The sequence below is a fragment of the Diabrotica undecimpunctata genome, chromosome 2 (genome assembly GCF_040954645.1).
Source record: "Diabrotica undecimpunctata isolate CICGRU chromosome 2, icDiaUnde3, whole genome shotgun sequence".
NCBI classification, from domain to species: Eukaryota; Metazoa; Arthropoda; class Insecta; order Coleoptera; family Chrysomelidae; genus Diabrotica; species Diabrotica undecimpunctata.
The window spans coordinates 124110395-124125950 of NC_092804.1; the positions used below are offsets into that span (position 1 = coordinate 124110395).

The window sequence follows — 15556 nt, forward strand, 5'->3', positions numbered from 1 at the left end:
AAAAATATATGTTTGATAATCCAACTATTTTTTTTATTTGAAATAGTCAACATCGAAATACTGTACTACTATAGTTCGATTTCCAAGTTCTAAATAGTGGCTAACAAATATCTCAGATTAATATTGAAGCCAAGCTTATATACTGGCGTTGTATTATCCTATACTATTAAGTTCTATTTCATCTTGTCTGATCCTCATTGTGATGTCTTCATCTGTATTTGTTATGATTTTGGTGTTGCTGTAATTCATTCTAAGGCCTATCTTTCCAGCTTCTACGTCCAGTTCTTTCATCATTTCAAATAATTCTTCTTTTTTATCGGTTATCAATGCGATGTCAAGCGTTGTCCACAAATTTTTATACCTTTTTCTTCCCATTCTAATCTTTTAAAAATATCTTCCAGAGCCTGATTGAAAAGTTTTGGTGATATTGTGTCACCCTGTCTCACGCCTCTATTTATTTGTATTGATTTTGTTCCTTCATATACTTTAATTGTTATATATAAAAAAAATTAAAGTAAAATTAAAGTTAAAGTAAAATTACTTTATTCAATTTTAAAAATATTTCTAATTTTATAAATGCAGAAAACAGTATGAAGCTTGTAGTAACGCCTACTGTATAGTTCTCCAAGTTATCTAAGACGTTTATTATCGCTCAAAGCCGATAAGCATTTATTTGAACACACAACGGGGGTTCCAGCAAAGGCAGAGTTGAACTTATCAAATATTTGTTAAGTTCACTAACAAAACACTTCGCTTTAATGGTTTTTTAACTCTGACGTCTCTTCTTTCGGCATTATTATTACTAACAACTTCACCAGAAGTACTAGGTTCTTCCACGGATGAATCATTTTTAAATATACTACAATTTGGCTTCCTTACTGAATAAATTCAAACAAATAAAAGAGGTAAAAAGAAATAAATTAGACTTACTCACAATCAGTTTAATTTTACTACCTAAGACGACCGGTTTCGCTTTCTAAAATTTGCATCAGGTCAGTGGTACAAAGTAAATTAAATGCTGAAATTATAAAAAGCCCATATTAGGGTGCTGTCTTATAAGAATATAGATCAAAAAAGTTATAGATCAAAAAAAGGTTTTAGTAATTATGCCAATATTACATGTCTGTGTTTATTAATATGCATAAATTGCTTTAGCAGACAGTAACAACCCACAAATTGGTAAGAGAAAAAATCTGTTGAATTGTAATAAATTAGAAATAAACAAAATACTACTTACATTCCGGTACAAGGGTTTTTATATAGTGATCTTTGGTCAATGTTGTAACTGTCTAACAACTTAGGAGGAAGTTTCTTGAGGGGAGGGATGTTAACAGATGATATAGGAGTAAGGTATATGTTATTGTTTGTTGAAAGAAAATGTGATATTTTATATTATTTAAATTATTTAAGTTATTTATATTTATTAAAGAGATATATTTAGAAATGTGTGTTAAATTATAGAAAATTTTATAAAGAAAGAGGACAGTTAAATGACAATGAATGAAAGTACTTGTACTATTTTGTGGGTGTGCAATTTCTTTGACTTGTAATTATCAACTATTGATTAAAAGCATTTAATTTCACTTTTTAATCAATAGTTGATAATTACAAGTCAAAGAAATTGCACACCCACAAAATAGTACAAGTACTTTCATTCATTGTCATATAACTGACCTCTTTCTTTATAAAATTTTCAATAATTTGACACACATTTCAAAATATATCTCTTTAATAAATATAAATAACTTAAATAATTTAAATAATATAAAACATCACATTTTCTTTCAACAAACAATAACATATACCTTAAATATTAAATTATGATTTGTTTTTACCATTTAAAATGACTATATTTCGGGACAGCTGATAATGTGGTAGATTTGATCGCTATCAGGGCCGAACTCTCAAAAACTGAGTTTATTCTCGGCAAAATACAGAAAATTCATAAGAGAGATGCACTCTTTGTCTTTAAAACACATCTTGATTTTTGTCGATAGGACATTTGGATCAAAAGATATCGAATTTTTACCATCGTGCTAAAACAAATTTTATTGAAGACTGATTTCGCGCGCTTAACTGACATGCAAAATCGGCGGTCGCTTTAAGCGTTGTTTCTAAGAGAACGGTTCATTCTACACAAAAAATGCCTATAAACATTTTTGTTTAAAATTATCTCAGCTACATTTTTATAAAAGCTTGAGCTTGAGCAAATGAGCTTCTCTGCATTGTGCGCTACAAATAAACATCGTAAGAGGATGTCGGCTGGCTCGACGCAAGTGGCATCTTCGCCACCCCAAATGGCGACGAAATTGATGCAAGTATTTTAATAATTCCGGAGCCCTCTTCGTCTGTAGTAACTCCAATTGAATTGTTTTTTACATACCTAGCTCTTTCTTTACTAACTCTTTATTTATTGTTACTTTAATACTAACTATTTGATCAGCAGTCAACAGCGTCCGCATAGCCATGATGATTTCAAACCTTCGATAGAATATGGAACTTGAAGAAGAAGCTCTTTTTTCCATTCTTATCAACAAAAGATTTAGGAACTCCATTAGTAGGGTTATGACATATTCTGGAGCAGATATTGGCTCTAGGCCAGAGTCAGGCTAAAACGAATATAGAGAAAACTTCAGCAAAAGAATATTACTAGTTCAGATGTCAACAAAAGTAAAATGGAAAATAATGTAAACAATTACATGAAAGAAATGAGAATAACCGAAAATATTGAGAAAACAGAAGAACATAGTATAACTAATAGATTCAATGGATGACGGAAGAAATACTAGATCTTATAAAACAAAAAAGAGCAATACAATGACAAAGCAAACCAATACAGAAGAAAACAAAGAGAAATAAAACAAAAAATACGAGCGGCTAAAGAAAACTGGATAGAGGATAGATGTTCAGAAATGAAAGAATTCGGAAAAAGGCATTACTTTGTAGCAACACAAACGTTGAAGATGTTTAAGGCATACAAAATGAACTATATTCAATAATAAGCAGTCAAATACTAAAATCGTGCAACCTTCTAAAAAAATCTAAAGTCGGGACCAAATTTCAATGGGAAAAAGGTGATCTGCGTAGATCACTTTTCTCTGGGAATCATACGTTTCTGCTACCATTAGTATTATGTAAAAATAGTCATCCTATTAAATTTTTTGAGCTTTTCATAAGTCAGTCAGTCTTCGAAGAGCTAGTGAAATATACTATTATGTATACTACTTATAAAAATGTTCTTAAATTTGAACTATCAAGCAAAGAGTTGTATGCATTTATCGGAGTTCTTCTGGTTAACGCCACTTTTCCTCAAGAATGTTTTGGAAAGAAGCAGAAGATGTGCACAATGCACTAGTATTTCAATCAATATGACGTAATTGATTTGAGGTGATATTCAGATTTTTTTATGCAAATGATAACAACACGTTACCTCAGGGGGACAAAACGGGTAAGCTGCGCCTATTTATTGCTGCACTGAATAAAAATGTTTTGCAATCTGCACCCTTGCATTCAAATGTATCCATCGACAAGTCATTATTATGAAAAACATGACTGTAAACAATTCATACGCAGTAAGACAATTCGGCTACCAAGCTTACAAATGATGGTATAGCTTACAGTTTGATATAATATATCAAACAAGTACTTTGATACAAACACTTTGATATATCATATCAAAGACAACATATCTAATAAATACAAGGGTCTTGGACAATCTGCTGTACTAAAACTGTATCTAAACCTGCTGTACTGCTGTATTCAAACTGACATCTGCTGATGTTTTACAAATAAAAAAATATGGAGTTAAACCGAAAATGCCTGGACCAACGAGAGCTTCTGTGTACAATATCACCTCAGAAAGCCGCCACTTAATAGTTTACCAAAAGACAAGAAGAAGATGTTCCCTGTGTAAAAATAAAACTACGAAAGCATGTAAAAGTTGGTTTTCATACATATATTATTGTAAAATTTGAAATTTCAATAAATTAAAAAAACATATCTTAGTTTGTATTTCAGTAAGTGTCCAAGGGGTCGATGACGACCCACTTTCTAAATCTTAAACTAAATATCAAAAACATTTTTAAACATTTTTCATGTCGGATTTAATAACTGTCTAAAACAAAACATTGATTTGAATAGTTTCAATAAAAGTTCATAGTTCTGGGCATTAATGGGTTAAAATCAACATAAATGTTGCGTAAAGAATACATAAGACCAAAAAACTGGTCTGTAAATTTAAATAAACAAAAATAAAATAGTATGGTCGAATACGAGAAATGATAACTAACACATTTTTCAAATTATAATTTAAGGTAAAGTGAAAGGTCCGTGTAGACGACGACATTTCGCACATGCTAAAGAAAAGTGACACTATCCGAAATTTACGTATTTTGTACCGATGGCGGCATCTACTACAAAATTTAGAATTACACAATACAATAAAATTATCATTTTTCTAGAACAATGGCAGAAATCCGTTTTGTCATTTTCTGAAAGATGATTTTCTACAATATTGAAAACCGTCATTATGTCAGTGGTGACGAACGTGATTACTACAATTTAACATTCAAATTGTGAAATAACGTCTTCTTCAGTTTAAGGATACTTTACCTGTATCAGTTTTAAGGTTAGTATTGACTTTGCAATTAGGAATAACGTCACTTTATTTTTAATGTCACTATAGCTTTTGGTTTGTAGTATTAATAGCTAAATTAGCCGCTTCCAAAAGCGACATTGATTGTTTAGTGTCACTGTTCCGTATACATCTTGTACATATAATTGACTTTGTGGTTAGCAATAACGCCACTTTGTCTTTAGTGTCATTGTAGCTGTTAATTTATAATATTAATAGCTGCAGCAAGTGCTACCATAGCGTCATGTTTTGTTTAGTGACATTGTTGTTTATACGATTCTTTAAATATATGATTACATTTGGCTTTTATGTCGTAATTTACTGCAAACTTGAGACTGTTAATTATTAAAATTTTTAAACGATAGTTGTGTCGTCGTTTTTTTATTTGGTTTATTCAATCTATTAATATGAATTTTCATTTTGTAACAAAGATAATAACACACTAATATAGATACTAATATCATAATTTTTAAAATCCGTTCTTTGTAAATAAAATCTGAGAAAAACTGTAAAAATAGTTATTTTGACTATAAGTTCACCTTTATGCTTCTGATGCTTAATATTTACTTTTAGACTTCAGAATGCCGTTTCGTGGACGAATATTGGTAGAGCTAGCTAATAAATCTGTCGATCCACCTAACTCAACACAAATATACTAGAATTGTGATATTGCACATGATCCAATTCCAACGGAAAAGCAAATTATTAACGAGGAGGTTTTACTGTCAACAGCATCTAATGTGGAAGACCCCAATTCAAATACTCCCATATTATTGAATGATACAGATCTAAGTGAACACAATAATAATAATGTGGACAATGTTTCCGATTTTTCTCCAGTGTCAGACGACGATAAAGAATATTTGCCATATTCGTCCAACACAAAGAAACGCCGTTATAAAAATTTGCTGGCACCATCCAAGACAAAAAAACTACGCAGGGCGTCTTCTAGCTCCGACTTCTCTTCAAGCTCCGATACTTCTTCTAGCACCACTTCGTCTTACACAAGCTCATCTTCCAACTCAGGTTTGTCAACTAGTTCAATATCAGGCACTCATAAAAGCGAATCAGAAGAACATCCCGTTTATGTTGCTACGGAAAACAACATTTCTGTCGAAAGCACTAACATGCGACAAAATGGTCTTGAAAATTATAATATTTTAGGTTTGGTACAACCCGACAATCAATTTTATTAGCGCTACCTTCAGTTACACCGTCAGATTTTGCTACAGGCATTCAAAATCTGTCCTCCAAACAAGCAGACATTGCGTTGTGTCAAAAATACTTAGAAGACCTGGACAAAGTAGGAAGGCAGTTGCTAAAACTTTGAGAAATTCAGGACAGGATTACCTGCCAGCTTCTCGTAACCGTATGGTTATACCTGCAAGAAAAATAGGATCTGCATGTACAACTCAATGCCGTTTAAAATGTGCTGACCACATTTCAGAAGAAATTCGAAAACAGATATTTGATAGCTATTGGGCTATGGGATCGCTGACACGTCAGAGAGAATTTATTGCAAGGAGTATGGTACCTGTTATCCCAAAATATCAGTACAAAATGGTTAACAGTAACAGGAAACTTAAACAATCTTTTCTTTTGAAAGTAGATACATCTAAGACAGTGCGAGTATGTAAAGTTTTGGAATATCTGATCGTCCAATAAGTACTCTAATATCAAAGATAGACAACAAAGGAATAATTGATACAGAACAGAGAGGAAAACATGCAAAATTAAATGAGACATCACCTCTGTCCAAGAGGTGATGTCTCAGTCTTTTACTACAAAAGTAAAATGAATTGTTTTAATTTCACTATACCGGCAATAGGAAGAGATCGCACTGAGTGTTTTTTCTGGAATGAAGTAGAGGGCCAACGTGGAGCAAATGAAATAGCAAGTTGTGTTTTTAAATATATTAGAAATATGTCACAAATGACTGTATCTACTAACCTAAATATTATTTTCTACTCAGATAACTGCAGTGGTCAACAAAAGAACCAATTTATAATTTCTTTGTACGTTTATTGCTTGCTAACTTTAAAAAACTTGACTTCAATTACACATAAGTTTCTAATAAAAGGTCATACACAAAATGAAGGTGACGCTGCCCACTCTACAATCGAAAGAGAAGTACAGAAAACTTTAAGGTCCAGACCTATTTATGTGCCTTCGCAATACATTACCGCAATATGAAAAGCAAAGAAAAAGGCAATCCTTATACTGTAAATGAATTATGTTATAAAGATTTTTACGATATCAAGGAACTTGCAAATCTAGTTAACTTACAACGAAACAAAGAAGGTGAAACCGTAAAACTGACTGATATTAAAATAATAAGAATTGAAAGAGATGAAGATAATATTAAAGTAACTTACAAAAATTCGTACTACGAAGACTATAAAGAAATTAATAAAGGTGGTTCTAACAGGTGTAAAACACGGAAAAATCGACCAATGAATCAGCAGTTCCCATTAAAGCAATTATATTCCACACGACTTTCTTTGAGCGAATTAAAGAAAAAACACATACCTACAAAGCATGATAGACCAAAATATAATACCTGAATATTATAGTGTATCGTATTATAATAATATTTTATAATTTTTTCTAATTTTTTTCTGACTTTTTATGTTAATTTCATTCCGATATATTTTCCAACTGTGTAGCCAACGGTATAGGTACATTAAGTTTTTTTATATTTTTAAGAATGTTGTAACTTGTTATTTTCAATAAAAAATTATGTAACTATAAAAATATTTCACTGCTTATACTATATTAAATGATTTTATTAATTTTTTTACTAGTATCAGACTCGGAAACAGAAGAAATACATAATTAAGTGTATAAGGTAGTAAATAAGGTTTTTTAAAACAATATATTTCAGTCACTAACTTTTTTTCTAAAAGATCATATTTCATATTTCAAGTATGTCAAAAACTTTAAACGCTGATTCTGTAAAATTTATTATTTTGGATAGTGTCACTTTTCTTTAGCATGTGCGATTTGTGGCTGATAAATATAAGATAATGGAATGAAAAAATCATCGAAACTATTCAAAATAGATGTAAACAAACTTGTATTGACCAGAAGTTCAAATATCAAGTCAAATAAATGTCAATATAATTTTGACATTTATCCTTATAAAATATTTAATATTTCCCATAAAATGGATTGTGTCACTAAATTGGTTACTTCCCGGCAAAATTTTTCTAGTGTTAAAACGAATAAGTATCAACTAGGAAACCATTATGTTAAGGTTTTTTATAGAATTAGTTCGTTATGTAAAATCGATCAGGAACACGTAAAAATTTCAGATTCTACAATGTTCATACGAAGACAAGAACAGCTAAAAGATGTTACTAAACAGTCTATGCCTCCTAGCTATTGGGAATTTATAACAGATGGAATATTTTATAAGGTTCAGCAGAAAGAAGTATACAATGAAGTTGTTGAGGATATTGTAAACAGGTAAATAAATATAATCTTTATTATACTATACTTATAGATAAAATTATAGTATATTGTTTTATTACGAATAATCATGATACTTTTTGTGGCGAGAAAAATGGAAAACACCGATTTATCAACAATCTGTTCGCCGTATAAAAAAATGTTTCAAATCAAAAATATAGCCGAGATAATTTTGAACAAAAATGTTTATTTGGTCTTTTTGTGTAGAATCAACCGAACTCTCACAAACACCGCTTGAAGCGACCGGTGATTTTGAATGTCAGTTACGTGCGCAAAATTAATTTTAATTAAAATTTGTATCGACTCGACGGTAAAAATTCGATATCTTTTGATCAGAGTGTCCTATCGACAAAAATTAAAATACTTTTTAAAGGTGCAAAGTGCAGTTTTCATACACAATTTTTGTATTTTCGCACAAATGAAGTCTGTTTTTATAAAAGTGTTAAATAAATAAACTTTGCCCGATTTTTGCCATTTTTTACGATTCTCATGAGATCAACAAAATTTATCACTTTTATTGACCGCTCGTAATGGAATTTGCAATGTTAAAGTCTGATTTGAGTCTAATCTTCAAAACTTTTAACAAGAAATTTTGATTTTGAGTTTTGGCAACAAATATGAGGCATTTGGAATATGTCTAAAAACGCAGAATTTAAACTTTTAAAGTACAAATGATCACACACCATACGAAGGCAATATTGAGTGGAATTTGTAGAAGAAGTTGTATAGTTTCGAAAAACGTACTTGTGCATTCAAAAAGAAGCAATTTGAAATGTTGTAGATCGTTTGTAATGTGAATGTTTAAATTAAGCGTTTTTTAAGCATATTTCAAATGCCTCACATTTATTGCCAAAACTTAAAACTGAAATTTTATGGTATAGGTTTAAAGATTGGGATCTAATAATGGAAAATTCCATGTGAAAGTTCCATGAAAATTCCAATGAATGTGATAAATTTTATTAATCTCAGGAGAATCATAAAAAAAATGGCAAAAATCACTCAACGTTTATTAATTTAATTTTATAAAACTGACTTTATTTGAGGAAAAATACAAAAATTGCATACAAAAATCTGCACTATTTGCCTTTAAAACGCATTTTGATTTTTGTCGATAGGACAATTTTTACCGTCGAGTTGATACATATTTTACTTAAAATTGATTTTGCTCGCGTAACTGGTATTCAAAATCACCGGTGGCTTCAAGCTCAAGGTCTGAGAGAAGGGTTCATTTTACACAAATTATACTGCCCTCGCATCAATTATACTGCCTTCAAGTTTAATATTCCAAAGAAAAGATCTCCAAATATTTTAAAACCTTTAGCAACCTTAAAATATTACAACCACACTACTAAAAGCGTCCGTATACAAAGAGGAGTCAGACAAGGCTGTCAACTTTTACTCTGAATGCATATTCAGGCAATCAGGCATGCAAATGATACCGTTCTGATAGAAAAAAATGAAAGACTTACAAACTATACTAGACAGAATTACTAATGCAAGTGAAGCAATGACAATAAATCTTCAAAAAACTAATGGTGATTAGAAAAATCGATGAAAAATGTCGCATTGACCTAAATAACAATTCAACTCAATTAGATCAAGTTCAAAGTCACGGGATGACTACCACATTCATAATCCGCATGAATATCCTTAGTAAAAATCATCGTGGACTCACTAGTCGACAATTGACTTAATGGTCATGGAACTCGGAATCCAAGATTCGGCAGAGGAGGACAATCAGATTTAGACGACAGGGCCTCTCCGATCGTCATTAAGGTAAATCCCTGTCAAACAAAAAAGAATAACTCTATAGCCTTGAAAATTGGAACATGGAACGTAAGAAGTTTGTACCAATCTGACAAACTAGGTAACACTGTGTCGGAAATGTGCAGAATGAAGATTAACATACTGGGGCTTAGCGATATACAATGGCCTGAATCAGGAAAATGTAACACTAGGAATGAAACATATTATTATTTCGGTAACAACAACTCCAATCACAGGCAGGAAGTTGGCATTATAGTTGATAAGAACTCTCAAAAAGCTGTTTGTAACTTTGTTCCCTAATTCTATCGAGTATTGATGCTGTCTCTCAACTCTCATTTAAAACGTAAAGTAAATATAATCCAAGTATATTGTGGAGAATCCACAAGTGGAGAATTGTGTGAAACTTCCTAAACGTAGATTATACACATGGCTGTCACCAGCTGACAATAACAACAAAATAGTCAGAAATCCAATAGGTTATATTATCGTCAACAGAAAATATAGAAATTCTATAATATCATCCAAAACTTATACAGGAGCGGACATATTCTCCGATCACAATCCGGTTTTTTTGTCGATAAGAGTGAAACTAAAGAATGTAAAGCATTCTAGCTCCAAGAAAATCATGGATAGAAGGCGGCTCAAATAAGACAACATATATGCGGAAACGAAATTTAAAATAAACGAAAACTTTCGAGAAAGTCAAAGAAGATAATGCAGAAACTCTAACCATTGACCAAAAATGGGGAAAAATTCAACATGTCCTTGTGTCACTTGGAAAAGAAACCCCCAAATCACTTGGAAAAAAAACAAAACCTTGGATGACAGTAGAAATTTTTGAACTTATGGAAGAACGAAAAAACATAGAGCAAAAGACCTGAATAAATACAAAAAAATTCAGAAAAAACAGAAAGAAAATTGTAGAAGTATAAAAGTAGAAGATCTGGATAAAAAGTATGATAGCTTTAATTTAGATGCACAAAAAAATCAAAGAAATGACAGGTTCTAGAAAAAGTACAAGAACAAATCTAGGGTGCCCGAAAAAGAGTATAAGTCACAAATTGGCCAAAATGAGTTATATAAAAAAATCGAGTTAACATTGCATTTGACACAGTTTGGTAAAAAGAACATAAGTCTTATTTGCTTTAAAATTCTATTTTACCCATTAGGTGGAAACGGTATAACTATATAAGCCTGATACAATTAGTATAAGTCAACTTGTACTATAAAGATCACTTTTTATTTCGGAACAAACTGACTTATACTCTTTGTACCTAACCTAAAAATTATTTAAGCGTTGCGTTTATGAGTGTTTACATGCAATTCGAAAGCAAAAAAATAAAAAACGATTAAAAACCATTTAAAAAATTATATTAATAAGCAATGGCTAGTTCAAGAATCAAAAGAATGTTGAAACTTTTGAAAAACAACGGTAGGTTAAAATATTTATAACTTTATAGTTCGTTTTTGTTTTTTACATTATCGTAGGATTAAAATTATAAACTTGTTTCTTTCTAGATGATAATATAGGGATACATAGTATTAGAATTTTATATGTATATTGAGATTTTTTATAATATTTAAATATGTCAAACAAAATTAGTAAATTTGATAAATATTTTTAGACGAAAGCAAAAACCAAATCGATGAAAATTCTTGTTCTTGTTCTGGATTACATGTAGAGCAGGAGACCACTGTTGTTGAAACCACTGATATTACTCTTTGGGATACGGATTTACAATGGCCTTCTCCTACAACGGGATTGAGAAATGATCACATTCATTTAGATGCTGTTCCAGGTGAAACATTTTTGTTATGCTTGTTATAATATGAATTAATTTTATTCTTTTCATTTTTAGGTACTTCAAAGGACTCTATTAATAATACTCGTACTAGTGAAATAGATTTACTGAGAATATCTGATGATAGTGACCTTGATAAGGATTATGTTGCAGAATCAAGTGATGAAAGTGAAGATAACCCAGATGTATTTAAAATATGTACGAATCCAAAGAAAGAGAGAAGGCGGAAACATAAATTGTATGATGCAGCTAAAGCAACACTAGAATATGATATACAGAAGACTAAAAGTACTGCACAAAAAGGAGCATTTGCAAGAAACAAAAGAGCAGAACGAAAACTAAAAGAAACATGGGAGAAAGTTATGTCACTGCTAAAGGCAAAGTGGTTAAAGAAAGAATGTCAATTCCATTGAATGGCTGTAGGATGAAATGTAAAGATAAGCTAGAAATAAGACTTGATAATAAACTAGTAAGGGAACATATATTTAAGGAATACTGGTCTCTTGCGGATAGAAATAAAAGAGTAAGATTTATTGCTGGATAAGTAGACACTACTGAACCTGCGTCATCTAGAAAAAGAACCACAGACCCAGAAAAAGAAAAGTTTCATTTAAAAACTCATCGTTTTCATTTTGTTGTAAACAATGAATTAATCCGTGTATGCAGAGATTGTTTCACGAAAACTCTAGGTGAGACTAAAATGTTTATACACAAGTAAAACACTTCACATTTGTATGTAGGTATAAAACATTTAATTTAAAACTTTTGTAAAACTTGTTTAAAATTAAATTAAATGTTTTATAACTACATACAAATGTGAAGTGTTTTAATTCTGAATAAGTTTTTTAACTGATGGTATACAGCCAACTACTGGGATTTTCCCATTAATTTTTACTTAAATGTTTGTTACTTCAGCACTGGGCAACAAATGTTCAACCCTATCTGGGATAATATATGACGATAAAAGAGGTCGTGAGACTTCTGTTAACAAACATAGTACAGACAAAATAGAAAAAGTTAAAAGTCATATTTTGTCTTTTCCGCGTTACAAATCCCACTATACACGAAGGGAAAGTACCAGGAGATATCTTCAAACTCACCTAACTCTACGAATTATGTACAAACTTTATTGTGAACAAAATAAATCGGAAGAGAAACCAGTGCCAAGGCAGATTTACGAACGCGAATTTCAAAAAAAGAATCTAAGTTTTAAAGATCCTATGGCCGATACTTGTCACAAATGTGATTTGTTAGATATGAAATTAAAGATTTCTACACCGGAAGAAAAAAACAATATAGAACGTGAATTAGCTGACCACCACCAGGATGCTGACAATGCTTACCTTGAAAAAAGAAACGGCAGTTATAGACCTACAATTTAACCATGCATGAAACCAGTACAGGTAACCTTACATGTTACATGTGGCATGAAGCTGAAGGTGGTAGGAAAGGAAATTAAATAGCAACAAGCATTTACAAAGAACTGATTTCTCTTCCTCCACAAGTAAGCAAGGTAATATTATATTCTGACACTTGTGGAGGACAAAATAAAAATTCTCATGTTGCTGCAATGTTTCTGGTTGCTATGCAAACTAATCAGCATCTACCTTATATAGATCATAAATTCCTCATTAGTGGATACACTCACATGAAATGTGATGTCGATCACGGCCTCATTGAGAAGCAAAAAAGAAATTACAAATTCCTATTTCTCATTCATGTGATTGGTACCAACTTGTCCGTTCTGTGGGAAAAAAGAAAAAATTTAGCGTGATAGAATTGACCCATTCAGATTTCTTAAATTTTACGGATCTTCTTAAATCGGACCTCCAACTTAGGAAAAAAGACAATGAAGGCAATGTATTTAATTGGTACTCAGTCAGGTGGTTTCTATATACTCGCGAATTTGGAAATGTTTATTTTAAACAGAGTTTTAGACACGATGTTTCTTTCAAGTGTTTGAGTCTTATCCGGAGGGGACATCCAAATGCTCAGCTAAATCCAACCAAATGTTATACCTCTACTTTACCCATTTCAAAAGAAAATAAATAAGATATAATGGATCTCTTAACACTAATTTCTCCAACATTTCATGATTTTTATAGAAATATCAAGACAAATGACATGCCTGATACTTTTCCTGGTGGAGATGATTCGAAAAATTGTGAAAATAATTAATATGTGTTTTTTATTTATTATATGATCATTATGAGCACGTACTTCCAACACAAAAGAATACACCAAGGAACGTGGAGATCACCGGATGGGAAAACCATAAACCAAATTGATCATGTGCTTGTCGAAAAAGATATGCAAAAATGTATAAAGAACATAAGAACATACAGAGGTCCAGATGCAGATTCAGATCCCTTCATAGTTGGAATACAAATGAAACAACTTATTCCAGTGCTTAGAAACCAGCGGAAGAGAAAGTATAAAGCAACTAAACCTGTGAGACTACCGATAGAAGAGGAACAAAATAAATATGAAAGAATAGTCAGTAGAGGATTAGATAATATTGCAGAAAGTGGGGATATTGAACAAATATGGATGCAAATAAAAGTATGTATGACCAAAGCAGCTCAAGCCAGTAATAGAAATATAAAACACGAATACAAAGAATGGTTCGACGATGAATGTAAAATGGAACTAGATGAACGAAATAAATTAAGAATGAAAATGATGCAAGAAAAAACAACAGAGATAGAGAGAAAATACAATGAACAAAGGAAAAGAGCCAAAAGAATAATAAGACATAAGAAAAGAAAATACAATGAAGATAAATTAAAATGTATAGAACAGAGCTATAAAAATAGAGAAATTAGAAACTTATATCAAGGGGTGAAAAATGAGAAAAAGGGGTACCAAGGAAAACCTGTACACTACAAAAACAAAAGTAGAAGAAATTTTGTAAGTGACGAAGAAATATTGAGCAGATGGAAAGAATATTTTGAAGAACTTTTAAATGAAATTCCCACAACAGAATATGAAGAGGAAGAAGAAGCGAAGGAAAATGTCGATCAAGAACGAATAGCGGAAAGACCGCCGGAAAGAACGAAAAAGAAATAAAAGAAATAATAGAGAACCTAAAGAATAATAAGAGCCCAGGAAGAGATGAAGTAACAGCTGAAATGTTTAAATATGGAGGACCAGTACTAATTAAGCATTTGGAAAAGTTGCTAAAAGACATATGGGAACAAGAAAAATTACCGAAGGAATGGACCGAAGCGACACTGTGCCCTTTTCACAAAAAAGGCGACAAAAGTTTATGCCACAATTACAGGGGAATAGTCCTACTAAATGTTGCATATAAAATACTTGCAGTATATGTAAAAGATAAACTATCTCAAAATATAGATAATGACATAGGGGAATATCAATGTGGATTCAGAAGAGGGCGCAGCATAGTGGATCAAATTTTCCTACTGCGCGAAATACAAGCAGAAAGCTACGGATATGGGAAACCTACAATGGCCCTATTCATCGACTTTAAGCAAGCGTTCGATAGGATAAAACGCAAAGAAATATACAAAGCACTACGTGATATGGGAATTAGTGAAAAACTGATAAGAATGGTAAAAGTGACACTCCGAAAAACAGAGAATAGGGTTAAAATAAATGTCGAAGAAACAGATAAGTTTGAGGTCAGGGAGGGGGTGCGACAAGGAGACCCACTGTCATCGCTGTTGTTCAGTATCGTCCTCGAAGTTACCATCAGAGAAGCTGGAATCAACAGGTCAGGACTTATATATCAAAGAAAACACCAATGCTTAGCATTCGCTGACGACATTGTACTAATAGCCAGAAGTAAGCAAGAATTAAAAGAAATAATAAAAAGATTAGAAATAAAAGCGAGAAAGAAAGGGATGTACATAAATGAAGA

At 31.6% G+C, this 15556-nt stretch overlaps 1 protein-coding gene across 1 annotated transcript in view; it reads left to right on the top strand.

Moving 5' to 3' along the window:
* The first annotated feature begins 7744 nt into the window (after positions 1-7744).
* LOC140433435 (uncharacterized) overlaps positions 7745-15556 on the top strand; it is a 67001-nt gene continuing 59189 nt past the window's right edge. Inside the window, exon 1 of the mRNA XM_072521440.1 lies at positions 7745-8101. Coding sequence (XP_072377541.1) covers positions 7800-8101 — 302 coding nt within the window. The 5' untranslated portion in view covers positions 7745-7799. The remainder of the gene's footprint in view (positions 8102-15556) is intronic.